The sequence below is a fragment of the Nicotiana tabacum genome, chromosome 22 (assembly GCF_000715075.1).
Source record: "Nicotiana tabacum cultivar K326 chromosome 22, ASM71507v2, whole genome shotgun sequence".
Taxonomy (NCBI): domain Eukaryota; kingdom Viridiplantae; phylum Streptophyta; class Magnoliopsida; order Solanales; family Solanaceae; genus Nicotiana; species Nicotiana tabacum.
Window position 1 is genome coordinate 154,725,681 of NC_134101.1, and position 16,800 is coordinate 154,742,480.

General features: G+C 35.4%; 1 protein-coding gene across 1 annotated transcript; it reads left to right on the forward strand.

The window, feature by feature from the left end:
- Positions 1-785: 785 nt before the first annotated feature.
- On the forward strand, positions 786-2,745 carry LOC107783426 (putative inactive patatin-like protein 9). The gene is made up of 2 exons (XM_016604393.2): positions 786-2,112; positions 2,430-2,745. The coding sequence occupies exons 1-2, from the start codon at positions 1,183-1,185 to the stop codon at positions 2,649-2,651; spliced, it is 1,152 nt and encodes a 383-aa protein (XP_016459879.1). The 5' UTR covers positions 786-1,182; the 3' UTR covers positions 2,652-2,745.
- The last annotated feature ends 14,055 nt before the right edge of the window (positions 2,746-16,800 follow it).

Below are 16,800 nucleotides of genomic sequence, written 5' to 3' on the forward strand. Positions count from 1 at the left end.
GTCAATTGACACTTCTTTATCAGAAAAATTACATTATGTAGCTCGGTAAATTATTATTATTCGTATGTAAATATTATTATATGTTAATTTTTTTAAACTTTTTCATGCGTTTACTTTTTTATATTTAACTTCTCTTAATAAAAAATCTTAGCTCCGTCATCGCTTCTCGCCCACCAGTGATTGTAAGGAGAAGCCATATTATTCTTCTTTCTACTGTCCCTAAAATTTTCTCCCAGTTTGTGTTAATGCTATAGCACGTATTAATTGCAGTAGCTATGCACTAAGAAAAGTATAAAGGTCAAACAAATAAACAAATAATTAGAAACACTTAAAATAATGAAAGGCTGTGTCACTCCCGGAATCCGATGAAAGCACGTCTTTTGGACGTGCATTCTCCGCGGAAACTCGTGATCTTGATTGTTTTTTTCAGGAAATACAATCACCTAATTGAAACCATCAACTAATTTTTTCACCTCTCCCCTTAATGTTAGAATAGATACAATTCATTTATGTTTATAGGATTATTTTTTATCGCTTGTATATGCATGATCCAGATGTGTGCATAACCAAAATCATTTAATATATATATATATATATATATATATATATATATATATATATATATATATATCAAATAATATTAATTAAACAAGGATTATATATAACTTATTAGTATGACTTAATCATAATTAATTTAATATATATATTTTAACCTTAATTTTACCGCTAAAATAATGTCATTTGAAGTATAGTACTAGTAGGTAAGCTCTACATACAAATGCCTCTATACCTAGGTCTCCAACCCCCAAAAAGAATACAGAAAAACAAAGAAAAAACAATTACTACCGGTCAAAAGAAAACGTGGAAGCAGTAGAAAAATTTGGTAAGTGCTAAACTTGGTTTGTATATAACGTATAACCAACTCTGTATTGGAGTGTCTTTTTCCCTTGTTTTAACTCTGCATCACACTCACCGTGACTCTCTCTCTCTCTGTACTTAGCAGACAGTTGAGCGAGCGCACTGCACAGATTGTATTTCTGTCAGAAGAAATAAATAAGAAAAAAATAGGAATATACAGTGCAATTTCGCATCATAAATGCCTCTCCGAAGAATATCGTGACTTTTTTCCTGTTTCACGGTTTTTCCATTAACTGTTGTATAATCCATCAGCACTGTTCAGTGATGGAGTTCAGTAAGATGACGCTGGAAATCTTCTCGAAGTTAGAGCAGAAATGGCTGTATCATTATGAAGGAAAGAAGACTCGTATTCTCAGTATTGACGGCGGTGGAACCGCCGGCATTGTTTCCGGTGCGGCATTGATCCATCTGGAAAACCAGATCTGTGCCAAAACTGGTGATCCTCACGTTCGAATTCCTGATTTCTTCGACATTATCGCCGGTACTGGAGTAGGTGCTATTTTCGCCGCAATGCTTGTTGTTGATGGAGGCGACGGTCGTCCGTTATTCACGGCGAAGGATGCAGTCAAGTTCGTAACGGATAATCAGTCGCGGCTGTTTAAGGTGAAGAACGTCGGCGTTTTCCGCCGTAAGAGGAGGTTTTCAGGGAAGAGTATGGATAAGGTGTTGAAGGAAGTGTTTAGAAGAGAAGATGGCAAAGTGTTGACGTTGAGGGACACGTGTAAGCCTTTACTTGTTCCTTGCTTTGACCTCAACAGCTCTGCGCCCTTCGTTTTCTCTCGAGCTGATGCTATCGAGTCCCTCAGTTTCGATTTCCAACTATCGAAAGTATGCCGTGCCACGTCAGCTAATCCGTCGATGTTCAAGCCGTTTAATCTTAAGTCCGTTGACGGGAAAACCTCGTGCCTCGCCGTTGACGGCGGTCTTGTCATGAACAACCCTGCCGCTGCAGCCGTCACTCATGTTTTGCACAACAAACGTGATTTTCCTTCCGTCACCGGCGTCGATGGCTTGCTGGTTCTCTCTCTAGGCAACGGTCCATTAAGCTCACCGGCAAACTTGAAACTGCGAAACGACGGCTACTGCTATCCATCTTCTGTCGTAGGAATCGTCGTCGACGGCGTATCTGAAACAGTCGACCAAATGCTCGGCAACGCCTTCTGCTGGAATCCTAATGACTACGTTAGAGTTCAGGTATCTCTAAAAGTCTTACTCCGTCCAATTTCTTTTGTATATTTTGTTTATGTCTAGCTAAATTGTAATTTAAAGACTATTATAATACTGTCAAATTGAAACTTATCGAAACAGAAAAAGTATTACAAACTGTAACTTTTTTCTCCGAGTATAATCAAAAGTGATGGTCAAAATTCGCTTTAATTGCAATATATTTTAAAGTATTTTTGGAGAAAATATTATACTGTCGTAGATTTTCTCACTTTTTACTGAAGAAATAATAGATTGAAAAGCTTGACGTGTGTCAGCGTTGATAACGGGACTTTCGTTGATTACAGGCTACCGGCTACGCAAGTGGAGGAGTGGGAACGGAAATTGAGGAAGCGTTGGAAGAAAGAGGAGTGGAGTCATTGCCATTTGGCGGTAAGCGGTTACTGACGGAGACTAATGGACAGAGAATCGGCGGTTTAGTGCAACGCCTTGTTGCTACCGGAAGAAGTAGTGTGCCGCCAAGTCCATGCAAGGAAACTGCCGTCAGTCCTCTTAGAAACGGACGTTAAGTCATTTTCCTTTTTCTTGTATTTACTTTTTGTCCATTTTGTAATACTGTCACTTTATGACTTTTAACTGTCTCAATGCTGGAGTTAAATTCTAGGCGGTTCCACACCCACTCTACCTCTCTCCAAAAACAGTTTTTTTTCTTTCAAATTTTAGTTTTTTTTGGTCTCCATTCACCCTGCTATCCCCCGTACACTAAAACAAAAATTATATTTTCATCGTACACTAAAAAAAATTTATATTTTCATTGTAATTTTAAATTTCTGTTTTTCGTTTTTCTGCAAACCCCAACCCACCTACCCCCCTTCCCCGAAATTTTTTTTTTTACTTCTTTTTTTGTAATTTTTAATTTTCTGTATTTTTTTTTTATTTTTCTGCATCACCCATCCTCCACTGTCCCCACCCTCACCCCACTGTCCCCCCTCAAAAAAAAATATTTTTTTAATATATTTTCAGGTTTAGTTTTTTCATCTTTCGGTTTGCAGGTTCGAAATTTTACAAGTTCCAAAGTTATGAATTTGGAGGTTTATGTGTTTGAAGTTTATGGGTTTAGAAATTATAAAGTTTATGGGTTCGAAAGTTCGCGGTTTTTGAAAGTTTAGCGGTTCGAAAGTTTATGAAATTTGTGAGTTCGGAAGGTTGTTGGTTCGAAAGTTTATGGTTTCATGTTTATTATATCTAAATTATTTATGAATACAGTTGAGAAGTATTTTCCTTAATTTACGTATCAAACACCGAAAAATGAATAAGATTACTACTTATTTTTCAAAAAAATATTTTCTTGAAAAATATTTTCCATGAAAAACATTTTCCATTATACCAAACACACCCTAAATCTATAGTGTTCTGGATTCAAATGACTCCGTTTCAAAGTTACAATTTCTTTCGGCTGATTGATTGCCTGAAATCTAGCTAATAGAGTAAGGACAAAGCTGAAATTGTTAATGCCGGTAAAGGTAAGGGAAGTAGGTGCTTATACCATTTAGAGGTCGTTTGGTAGGGTGTGTTAGAGAAAATAATGCATGCATTAACTTTGTGTATTAGTAATGCTTTGTTTGGTACACTTTTTCAAACTATGTATGTATAGCTAATGCATGGAAAACCATGGCATTGCTATACAAAGGCTATTAATGCATGTATTAGCATGGTTAAAGGCAAAATTATCCTTAAAGTCCTTTAAGTTAAAGAATATGGAGGGCATTTTTGTAAACAATTAAATTTCTTAAAAATTATGCAATGCATTTTAATTTTTAATACCACACACCAAATAATGCATAAGAAATAATCTCTGTATAACTAATGTTTGCATTACTAACTCATGCATTACTAATCGTTGCATTACAAATGCACTTTATTTAGCATTATTCTTATACGTCCTACCAAACGACCCCTTAAAGCATCCAAATCTTGTATGCGCACTTTAAGTTATTGAATTTTGATATATGTCAAATCAATTGACTCGATATCTATATTATATTAAAAGGAGAGTAGTGAAACATGGGGTTAAGCCAAGTGACTTAATGAGAAAAGGCCACTTGACACTTTTAAAACAAAATTTAAATAGATTTTATGACAAAATCTAATAGAGATTAACAGGATTATGACAAAATCTAATATAAATTATTCAAGAAATGTTTCTATAATAAAAGTTCTATTTAAGGAATATTCTCCCTTTAATTGTGGTCCAAGTGATAAACAAAAAGAGTGAATTTGGATTGATTTTCCTTCATGATATATTTCCAACTCAAGGTTTAGTTTATGTGATATTATCCCTTTAATTTAAGTGCTTAACAAAATATTTCGTTGCTTATATGATATATGCAACGTCATTATTTATCTATATTTATATTATAAAACTTTATTTTTATAAGGGATGGTAATTTACAATGTAGTTAAGCCGGGTAACATATTAAGAGTAAGACACATAGCAAAATTAAGACAAAGCTAATAAAAATTGCAATATTTTTTTTAATTAATAAATTATATTTATATATCTATATCCATAGCAATATTCATATCTATATCAATAATTTTTAATACATAAAGTAAGAGGATGGTTTGTAATGTGGTGAAACCAAGTAGCAAGCTAATAAGAAGTCATTTGACAATTTTAGGATAAAATTAATAATTAATACTTAGAAAAAATTATTATTAATGGAAGTAATTAATATCAACTCTATCCTAAATTAAACGTAAATCTTCTATATCCCTCTCTTCTTTTCTTGGTTTGTTTTGTTTTTCATTTTCAGTTTTTATGTCTTATGATAGGCTATTACATACCAGACTTAAGAAAGTTAAAATAAATAATTGTAATAATGAACTTTACATTAGTAGATTGCTAAGAAATGTCAAATTGTAGATAAGGCGACATAACTGAAGTCTAATAGATAAAACAAAAAAATTGAAGAATAAAAATAAAATAGAAATAATATGAGGATACTTATACTAATAATTAGCTTTGAAATTAAAATAAAATAAATATGCAATACTTAAAAAATTATTGACTAATTGAAAAAATTTAATAATTTAGAGCAATAATTTAAAAATAAATTAATATTTATGCAAGAACAAAAAATTACATATCTATTTATATTATATTTGGATAATTATATTAAATGAAATGAAAAGTTACTGAAAAAACACATGAAAATGTGATAATGAAATGGTTTAAATAAATAAATTAAATAGCTAGATAGTATAATATTATTGATACATTTAAATGATAAAAGAGTCCCAAGTAAGAGGATAAAGCGTAAAATACATTAAATTTCAAGAATAAAAATTATAACTCAATGATTATTAAAAGGAAAATAATCAACACATTAAGTCAGTTGGTAAACTAATAAAAATCATGTGACAGTATGACAATATTAAATAATGAACAATACAATAACTATAAGCAAAGAACAAAAAGAAAAAAAATATGTGGAAGAATAAGACATTTGAACTTGAGATGTAAAATAAAGTTTTAGTAAGAATTTTGTTAAAATAATATGATTTAATATGCTCAAACAAGATAGATCGCAATGTGGCATATTTAATAGTCTTTAATATTGATCGCGGGACGAAATGCAGGTAATAAAATCAAGAGTTTATGTTACAGATTTTAAAAAAAAAATAGCTTATCCACTACGAGATTTGAAAAATGATTTCATGTCCTCTTCTTTCTTAATATCTAATGATTATCTATAATTTTTATATGAAAGTTTAAATACTAAGGTTATTTGCACATAAACCTAAATTATACAAATCATAATTTGAGGTGCTAATACTAGTTTCTTATTAAGAGGTGTCACAACTCACGCGGGAGCTAGTGAAATGCTTCATTAATTACTTAATTATTTTAAAATTCCTCTTCCAAATGACTTTGACTTTAAACCGTCAACACACTTCGGGAAAAGGAAAACTGTTGGTTTGGAGTTGGAGGGAACTCATTAAGTTAAGTATCAGGCCAGTGCACAGCTAGCAGAGGCTATATATAAGATCTCGAATTAATTAAAATTGATCATACAAATTTTCGTTATTCACTCTATTAGGAGTGTTGCCAAGATGCAATACAAATAAAATATTACAGTTAATAGGACTTCTCATTCGATCCACTATCAACGCCTAAGATCTCCCAGAAATTTATTCTCTAGTATCGTTTGTCAAAATTTGAGAAGGATGGACTGAGCAGCCCAGGTATAAATCTCAGTAAAATGAATGAGAAACTGAAAGAAGATGCTGAGATTTAAATTTCGGTAAACACAAAAAGCATTAAGTATTTTTTTTATCAGATTAAGTTTTGTTTAGAGTAGTTACTTAGACATACGCTGGGAAAATATAACTGATAACTAGTTATATAGTCAAGACACACACAATCTGACTAGAAAACCATGTTATAAAAAAATTGAAAGAGAAGCAAATGGCGAGTAATGCATGTAGTACAAGGAATATGGCTGGTGAAAAGCATATTTCGCGTTTTCATTAGCAATGTTGTTAAAGATTCTGGATTTATATGGTTGATATGAACATTTATGCCCATTCATATAATGTGTCTTTTTTTGTAACACAAATTTGCAGTAGTGGTAGCTGGTAGATGGTTTGCAGTAACAAAGTGTTGCTACAGCTTGAGACAATATTATTGCTGTGAAACAGCAAAAAGCAGAAGCAATTAATTCTTTCATGCCAAACAGTCCGTCGTACTTCTTCTTTAATAAAAGGATCTGGAAAAAATTGAATGATAATATTCCTAGCTTTTACTTTTCAATGGAGGATGAGAAAATAAATTAAATCGTCCATTATTATTTCACAGAGTTTGTTTATTGACAGGAGAGCCTTTAAGTTAGTTGCATATTGCATACTACTATGCATAGGCATAGTCGTGACAATTGGAACTAAACTCAGTCACTCACCGACTGATAATATTTTCTACTCTTTCGAAGTGATAACGGTGAATAACATTGGGGATGTAGCTTTTAGTAACGAGTGCATCCGTATAATGTATACAACGTTTTCAACCCGAATTATTTATAAAGTAAAGAGAGTATAAACTTATAAATACAGTGACACTCGACATGTGACCTAAAATCTTACATTCATGATTCACCTCCGGCTGAGTCAAAGGGCACCCAAGGCAAATAAAGAGTTAAGTATTAAGTTAAATTTATCTTATACTATCAGGTTACCCAAAAGATATTTTTAGATAAATCTTCTTATAAGGTAAGATTTGTAATCTTTAAATTAGACATTACAACAGGTAAAAATCACCTGATATGATGATGTAAAAAATTCCTTACACTAAATATGTGTATATAACTTCAACTCATCCTATATGCGGGTAACAATCTAAAAAAGGTTTTCAGTTGAGTTGCACTATGTGATACCAAAAAGTACCATCCTCATTACGTTAGAAATGTAAGTTTTTGTGCCATTTTCTATGAAATTCACCACAAGACATGACGAGGATTTGCATGAAAAGGGAAATGGAATCAAATCTTGAAACAGATCTGGTATAACAATTTGTAACATACGGAGTTCCTCTAGGAAACAAACTCCACAGCACCATCACAATGTTGACACAAATATTGCAAACCTAAACAAATCTTAAACCTCGAGGCGAGACTTTACAAGATTAAATATCTACATCTATTTTTTTTTTATTTACTTTGTGGAAGCGAACAAAGAATATGAACTTCTTGGCTGTTATGGAACTGACAGTAGACAATATACAAGAATTGCTCTACTAGTCTTGTTTAGTACGAGGAATAAGGGATAATTAATTCCGAAATTAATTTTGAGATGAGTTTATCTCACGTTTGGTTGGAATAAAATTACGGTATAACTAATCCTGGGATTGGGTATCTGAGGATTGTAGTATTATTTTTATCCCTATGAGAGGGTGGAATAACAATCCCGAGAGATAACTAAACCTGAGATAATTAATCTTGAAATAACTTGTTTCCCAATCAAACTACCCAAATGTACTAATTTAGTATCTTCCACTTGACGTGAGGGTTCAATTCTGGCGCTAGTTCCATCAACCAAGCTACTGATTTCGAACTTGATTTATTAGTCACCTAAAGCTGGCACAACTTAGCTATAATTTCGTATTAACTTGGAGGTTACACAGAGTAGGGGTCCCTAAATCAAATTATTGAGAACTTAAACATTGCCTTTCCTAGTTTGATAAAAGCAAAAGGCAATCAAACCTATTTAATCCCTCCTCAGGAACAATTTTTGCAAAACTCAAATTCATACGTACATGTTCCTAAAATGCAATTCTCAATATGATAAGTATCAATTGATCACAAAAATTAGAAGAAGACAAAATTAGCAATTAAAGCCAACCGCTATAATCTTGGGAGGTGTAGTACATGGTGTATTCATCATGTAGATGCCGTTCTCATCAATCAAAAATCAACCAATTAAGTGTCAGCCATCAGTAGACAAACGCCAGGTTAGAAACATATAAACCAAACGTTATGTGATATATGTTGAAGACAACATTGCTTAGCCAATTTGAGTGACTCCATCATTAAAAAGTTTAATAGCCCCTTCTGTCTTTAGCCAAAAAAAGCACTACCATTGAATCAATCATCTATACATAAATTTTTAATTTCTTTCTACGTTACACTCTTTACTGCGTTGATGTTAGGTTAAAAATTTATATTTTTGCATGTAATTTACCTTGTATTATGCCTCGATCTTGTTAATTTTGGTGTGAATATTTATGACTCGAGCTTAATAATAATGTTTATATGTGTGAGTCAATTGGAAGTGATTTGACAAGCTTGTATACTACTTGAAGTAAAAAAGGAAGAATTTTGAGGGAGTATGACTTTAGTGCCCAGGTTGGCGCCAAACACCAACCAAAACGCCAATGACAAATAGCACAAAAGTGAAAAAATTTCGGTGTTAATTCATGTTTTTCAATTGGTTTGGATAGGAGCGGAGCTACATAGTTTCAAGCGGATTCAATTGAATATCTTTAGTGAGAAAATTTACTGAGTAAATAAAGTAAACAAAATTTGCTGAGTTCAGTCCCTTCTCTTTCTTTCAACTTTCTTCATAATAATTGTATTTTAATATTCATACCTTGGGAATTATGAAGAAACCCACCCATGACCCACCCATTCACCATGGTAAAATATGCCTGCACATAGTAGGTGGACGCAGTGACCCCTATGTATCAGAGGTTAGGTTCCTCATATAAATGAATAATTATGTATGTATATAACCAAGCTATAAAGTTTCTACAACTTTTTTTTCGAGATAACAAAAAACATTGATTTTAGAGGATGAATCTGGCCTGTCCAGTACTCATGCTTCATTAGAAAACCTATTGGCCCCGTAACAATAATAATATTGTAGAAGCTAGATTCTAACCTAAAGATAAAGCAGGAAACTTCTATAGTTTGGCTTCTTTAACTATTAAAAACTGTTCTTGAACTTTATTAAGTATTGATAACAGAGCTAGAGTAGGAATATTAGGATCGCTTTCCTAAAGGCAGACAACAGGGAGGCCTTTTTCGTGGTAATTTCATTTTAACACCCATTTTTAGGAGGATAATACCTATTTTAACAGTAGGATATAAGATGTATATGTCACGACCCAATTCCCGAACCTGGTCGTGATGACGCCTCTCATGAAGACAAGGTCAGCCAGTCAACCCAATTCATCATTTTAAGACAATTAATTAACACAATTATAGTATAAACATGGTTTAATAATATCCAATAGCGGAAAGTATAGATAAAATACGGAAATCCAACCCAACTCAGCCCTAACCGGGGTGTCACAAGTCATGAGCTACTACAGAGTTTACTAAAATTCTACAAAGTATGGAATTAGGAACAAAATCTGAAGATATCATAAATAACAGAAAATAAGGGAGAAAACGGGTCTGCGAACGCCATGCAGCTACCTCAATAACTCCGATGAAAACTGAACAGTAGAAACTCGCTCTATGCCTCAGGAATACTTGTACCTGCACACATGGTGCAGGGAGTAATGTGAGTACTCCGAGCCAGTGAGTAATAAATATAAATAATGACTGAAGGTAAGAAAACACGTTAAGACACACAACATTCTATACAGAAGCAATGAAATCATTTAAAATAACAATTCAGTGAAACATCATGTGAAATTTCTTTTAAACCAGTAAAACAAGTAATTTGGCAGTAAAATGACGAGTAGAAATCTGCCCCTCGGGCTCAATATCAAAACAACAAATAGAAATCTGCCCCTCGGTCTCAGTATCAAAATAATAACTAGAAATCTTCCCCTCGAGCTCAGTATCAAAATAATAAGTAGAAATCTGCCCCTCGGGCTCAGTATCAAAATAATAAGTAGAAATCTGCCCCCCGGGCTCAGTATCTCAGAACAGTATCAGCCCCTTAGGCTCAGAACAGTATAAAGCAACCAGTCAATGAAATAAGAGCACATAATTATTATGGCAGATAATGCAGATAAAGAATAAATGCATGAGTGCAATGCAATGCATATGACGGTACCCTCTGGTACCCACTGCGGCGTGCAGCCCGAGCCATCCATATTTATTTATCGTCGACGGCGCTCACTGAGGGTGTGTACAGACTCCGGAGGGGCTCCTACAGCCCAAGCGCAATATCAAGCCATCTCGTGGCATCAAATCTAGGCCCTCGACCTCATATCAATCTCAGTATAATCACCCAGGCTCTCAGCCTCAATATCAATGTAATCAACCAGGCTCTCGGCCTCAATATCAATGTAATCAACCAGGCTCTCGGCCTCAATATCAATATAACACTGCTGCGGCGCGCAGCCCGATCCATGCTCAGTCCAGAAATCATCATAAGCCCTTGGGCATTTGTAAAACAGTAGTTCTTAGCCCGAAATATCATTTAAGTTTTCAAATCTTAGAAAGATGGCTGAGTTTGCAAAATAGTATTTAAAACCTTGGACTGAGGTCAAATGATATGCAAAATATGCGAAAGTAGTGATATCAATCCCTGAAGGATTCAAATAATTGGCAAGAAGCCTACCATTGGAAACAAGACTGAGGATATAAATTCTTTAACAAAATAAGTGAGGAAAACCAGTCAAAAATCCCCTAAGGGTTCTACAGGTCGGCACAAGGCCCCAAGCATGTGTAACGACCCGATCGGTCGTTATGAGCTCCGGCGCGTCATTCAGCAGTTTGAGGCCATGAGCAGCTTCATCTCAGGTATATTGACTTGAGTGTATGGTCAGAATTAAAATTCAGGAAGTTTGGAGTCAAATCTAAATGGAAATTCTCATTTTGAAAGCTTAAAATTGAAGAAATGAACTAGGATTGGAATTTTGAGTAAAAGACCTCGGAATTGGGATCCGAAGGTTCCAGCAGGTTCGTATGATGATTTCGTACTTGGGCGTATGCCCGGATCGGGTTTTAGATAAACCGGGAGCGTTTTGGCGCCTATTGTGGAAGATAGCATTTTAGAAGAAATTGCATCAGTTTGGCTTAAAATGCATTTCAGTGTTATTGATGTCCATTTGGAATTCCGAGACTGGGAGTGGCTCCGTATGGTGATTCTGGATTTGGGAGCGCGATCGGAAGTGAATTCGGAGGTCCGTAGGTCATTTTGGAGCTGTTTGGCTAAATATAGAAATTTGAAGGTTTTTGAGAAAATTCGACTGGAAGTGGAAATTTTGATATCGGAGTCGGAATGCGATTCCGAAAGTTGGGGCAAGTCCGTAATGTCGAATGTGACTTGTATGCAAAATTTGAAGTCATTCCTGAATGATTTTGGTAAGGTTTGAGACACTTAGTCTCTTTTAAGGAAGCTTAAGTTGGAAAAGTCAACCGGATATTGGCTTATGTGTTAGAGCGCTCGAAATGCGAATTTTATGGTTCAGATAGCTTTGTTAGGTGATTTGGGACTTAGGAGTGTGTCCGGAATATTTTTGTGATGATCGGTGTAGAATTAAGCTTGAATCGGCAAAGTTAGTATTTTGGCGAATTCCGGTTAATAGGTAAGATTTTGATCCGAGGCTCGGAATGGAATTCCGAGAGTTGTTGTATCTTCGTTATGTTATTTTGGACTTGTCTGCAAAATTTGAGATCATTCGGACTAGTTTTGGCGTGTTTCGACATCGGATGTGAAAATTTGAAGTTTCAAAGTTTATAGGCTTGAATCCGTGGTGAATTTAGTATTTTTTTTCGTTGTTTTTGGTGATTCGAAGGAACAACTAAGTTTGTGTCATATTATGGGACTTGTTAGTATACTTTGTTGGGATCCCATGAAGCTCGGACAAATTTTGGAAGAGCTTTTGGAAGATTTTTGCCGTTTTGAGCATAAATGTAATGATCTAAAGGTTCATTTTTAGTTCTAAAGATCTAAATTTGATTCCGAGACTTCCGAAATTTTGATAATGAATTATAGGACTGATCTGAAAATTTTGGTCTAATTTCATCAAGTCGCGATTAGGTTTTTGACACGAAACATGAGTAATTGTTTAACGAGCGAAATGGATATCACACCGGGAAAATGAGCTCCGAATTGAATTTCGATTGAAGAGTTGTGTTCGTATTATTATTTGTGACTCATATGAATAAGAATCGTCTAATTCCGAGTTCGTATGATATAGTTAGAGCCATTTTAGTGAAAAATAGATGTGGTGCAATTTAAATTGGCTGCTGGTGCATTTTTTTAGCAGCAGTGAACAGTAACCCGTGCGTGAACAGTACCGCGCGGGTGAACAGTAGTTGCGAAAAATCTGGGCGGTGAGTTTATATCCGATTTTGGGTCATTTTTCCACCATTTTCAGTCATTTTGAGAGCTTTTGGATGGGGATTGAAGGGAGTTTCAACTGAGATCGATTGGAGGTAAGTTTTATGAGTTAAATACATGATTTTATTGAAGAATCATCCTTGAAATCCATGAAAACATAGCCAAATTATAAGAAATTAGAGCTTGAGATTGAAATTCTAAAATGAAGATTTGAGGGGTCATTTGAACTCCGATTTTGGTAAATTTTATATATAAGGACTCGTGGAGAGACGAGGAATCCGGTGATGTGACTTTCGTAATTTTTCGAGAAGTGGGCCCGGGGCTCGGGTTTTGCAAATTTCGTGATTTTCGATATTTTTCGAGTCTTTTCGATTGAGTTATATTCCCTTAGCCTATTGTAATATATTCCTTGTGGTTTTGGCAAGATTCGACGCGCGAGGAGGTCGATTCGAAAGGAAAGGGCATCGCGGAGTAGACTTTTGGCCGTCTTGAGGTGAGTAATAGATGTAAATGTTGTTCTGAGGGTTTGAAACCCCGGACTTTCACATCGTAACGCTATATTGAGGCGTGACACGCACTCCTTGGCGAGTGCGGGGTCGGATACTATTGGGGATTGTGACTTGGTCCATCCCGTGTGATGTTTATACTATACTGGTGATTGGTACACATACTTCATTGATATTACAGGGCTTGATGCCATGTTTGGGGCCTTGTGCCGATTTGTAAAATCCTTTGAGGATTGATATTACTGCTTAGCATGATTTGCATATCATTTAATTTCAGTCCAAGGTTTTAAATGCTGTTTTGCAAACTCAGCCATAATTCTAAGTGTTGAAAACTTAAATGATATTTTTAAATGTATTCTGGGCTGGGAACTTCTGTTTTGTAAATGCCCAAGGGGCTTATTATATTATTTTATGAACTGATTATAAAGTGACTTGAAACAGTGGTAACAATGACACTGTGTGATATACTTGAAACAGTGGTAACAATGACACTGTGTGATATACTTGAAACAGTGGTAACAATGACACTGTGTGATATACTTGAAATAGTGGTAACAATGACACTGGATGATATACTTGAACAGTGGTAACAATGGCACTGTATGATATAAATTGGTCAGGTAACAATGGCTGACCGGTCAGGTAACAATGACTGACCAAGATATTGCGCTTGGGCTGTAGGATCCCCTCCGGAGTCTGTACACACCCCCAGTGAGCGTCGTCGACGATAAATAAATATGGATGGCTCGGGCTGCACGCCGCAGTGGGTACTGGAATGTACCATCATATGCATTGCATTGCATTCATGTATTTGCCTTTATACTGTTGTTTAGTTGTTCAGTTCCATATGTTGCTGTATATTTAGATTTTAGCTTACTTTGTGTATTTACTGGATTTTCTTATCTTCGGACTGTAGTTATTTTTATTACTCACTGAGTTGGAGTACTCACATTACTCCCTGCACCATGTGTGCAGGTACAGGTATTCCTGAGGCATAGAGCGAGTTTTCTACTGTTCAGTTTTCATCGGAGTTATCGAGGTAGCTGCATGGCGTTCGCAGCCCCATTTTCTCCCTTATCTTTGTTATTTATGATAATTCCAGACTTTGTAAAATATTAGTAAACTCTGTAGTAGCTCATTACTTGTGACACCCCGATTTCGGGCTGAGTTGGGATGGTTTTCCTTGTTCTATCACGTTTATTTCGCATTTAAGATTATATTGTCCATGATTTAGACTTATTCTTGCTAAGTAATTATAAAGAGATGTACTGTTTTGTTGATTGGCTGGCCTTGTCCTCACGAGAGGCGCCATCACGACCGGGTTGGGATTTTGGGTCGTGACAGCATGGCAACAAGCCCAATTCACAATAATAAAGTATACTTCTCAACCAAAAATGTAGTAAAATATCTCTCAGGACGGACCAAGTCACAATCTCCAACGGTGATTTACCCCACGCCCGTTATCCGGCGTGCAAGTCACCTCAATATAGCGTTACGATGTGAAATTTCCGGGTTTCAAACCCTCAGGACATCATTTACATCTATTACTCATCTTTAGTCGGCCAAATACTACTCCGCGATGCCCTTTCCTTTCGTATCGACCTCCTCGCACGTCGAATCTGGCCAAAACCACAACGAATATATCACAATAGGCTAAGGGAATATAACTCAATCGAAAAGACTCGAAAAATATCAAAAATCACGAAATTTGCAAAGCTCGAGCCCCGGGCTCACGTCTTGAAATCCAGAAATTTTTACATCAAAATGTTCCTTATCTCGCCACGAGTCTATACATACCAAATTCACAAGAATCGGAGTCCATTTGACCCCTCAAATCCCAAATTTAGAATTTCAATCTCAAGCCCTAATTTCTTATAATTTGGCTATGTTTTCATGGATTTATACGATGATTCTTCAATAAAATCATGTATTTAACTCATAAAACGTACCTCCAATCGATCTTAATTGAAACTCCCTTCAATCCCCGTCCAAAAGCTCTCAAAATGACTAAAAATGGTGGAGAAATGGGGTGTTTTTCGCGAATGAAATATAAACATTCTGCCTAGAATTTTTCGGGATTACTGTTCACCTCGTGTTACTGTTCACTCGTGTACTGTTCATGGGGTACTGTTCACGGATACTGTTACGGTACTGTTCACGACACTATTCATGGGCACTGTTCATAACTACTGTTCACATTGCTGTAAAAAAATGCAGCACCTTTATTTTTTTCATGCCTAAATCGATCCGTTAACCTTCCGAAATACACCATAGCCCCCGAGACCTCAACTAAAAGCACCAACATGTCTTAAAACATTTTTCAAACTTGCTCCAATCGTCAAAACACCTCAACTAACGCCAAAATCATCAAATTATATCGAATTCAAGCCTAAGTTCTTTTAAAACTTCTAAAACACACATTCGATCAAAAACCCGACAAACGATGTCCGAATGACCTGAAATTTTGCACACATATCCCAAATGACACAATAAAGCTACAACAACTCTCAGAATTTCATTCCGACACCCGGATCAAAAATTCAACTATCAACAGGAATTCGCCAAAATACTAACTTCGCCAATTCAAGCCTAATTCAACACCGGACCTCCAAAATTACTTTCGGTCCTACTCCTAAGTCACAAATCACCTCCCGGAACTAACCGAACCGTCGAAATTCACATCCGAGCCCTCTAACTCATAAGTCAACGTCCGGTTGACTTTCTCAACTTAAACCTTCTTAAAAGAGACTAAATGTCTCATTTCTTATCAAAATCTCTCCAAATAAATTCTAATGCACCCAATACCGATAATGAAACATGAGGAAGCAGAAAATGGGACGAACGAGACAGTAACTCATGAGACGACGGGTCGGGTCATCACAATATACTACCCGTGTGAAGAAAGGGCAGCTCGGTACACTAAGCTCTCGCCATGCAGGGTTCGGGAAAGGACCAGACCATAAGGGTCTACGCAGTCTTACCCCTAAATTTTTGCAAGAGACTATTTTCACAGCTCAAACCCGTAACCTCCTGGTCACATGGAGGCAATTTTATCAGCTACGTACGCCATGGCTTTCCCTTCTTACTAACTATGTAAAGAACTTTTATAATATTAGTTTTAGGATACGCTCGTTGCGCGTGAATCCTGTTTGAAAGAGAACAAATTATTTGAAAAAGTACATAAATATTATATGAAAAATTGTGTTTGACTAAGAAATAAAAGTTAATGAGAAAATGTAAACTCCTAAAAATGATAAATGTCGATCCTATTTAACTAACTCAATAAAGAAAGAAACTTCACCTCACAAAAGGTAATCAGTTATCTCGGTTAATATATTCAACTTGAAATTTATCCCAGTTTAATCATTTTATTGCTTAAACTTTACAAATTATCATGCTTCCTTTTTAGTTT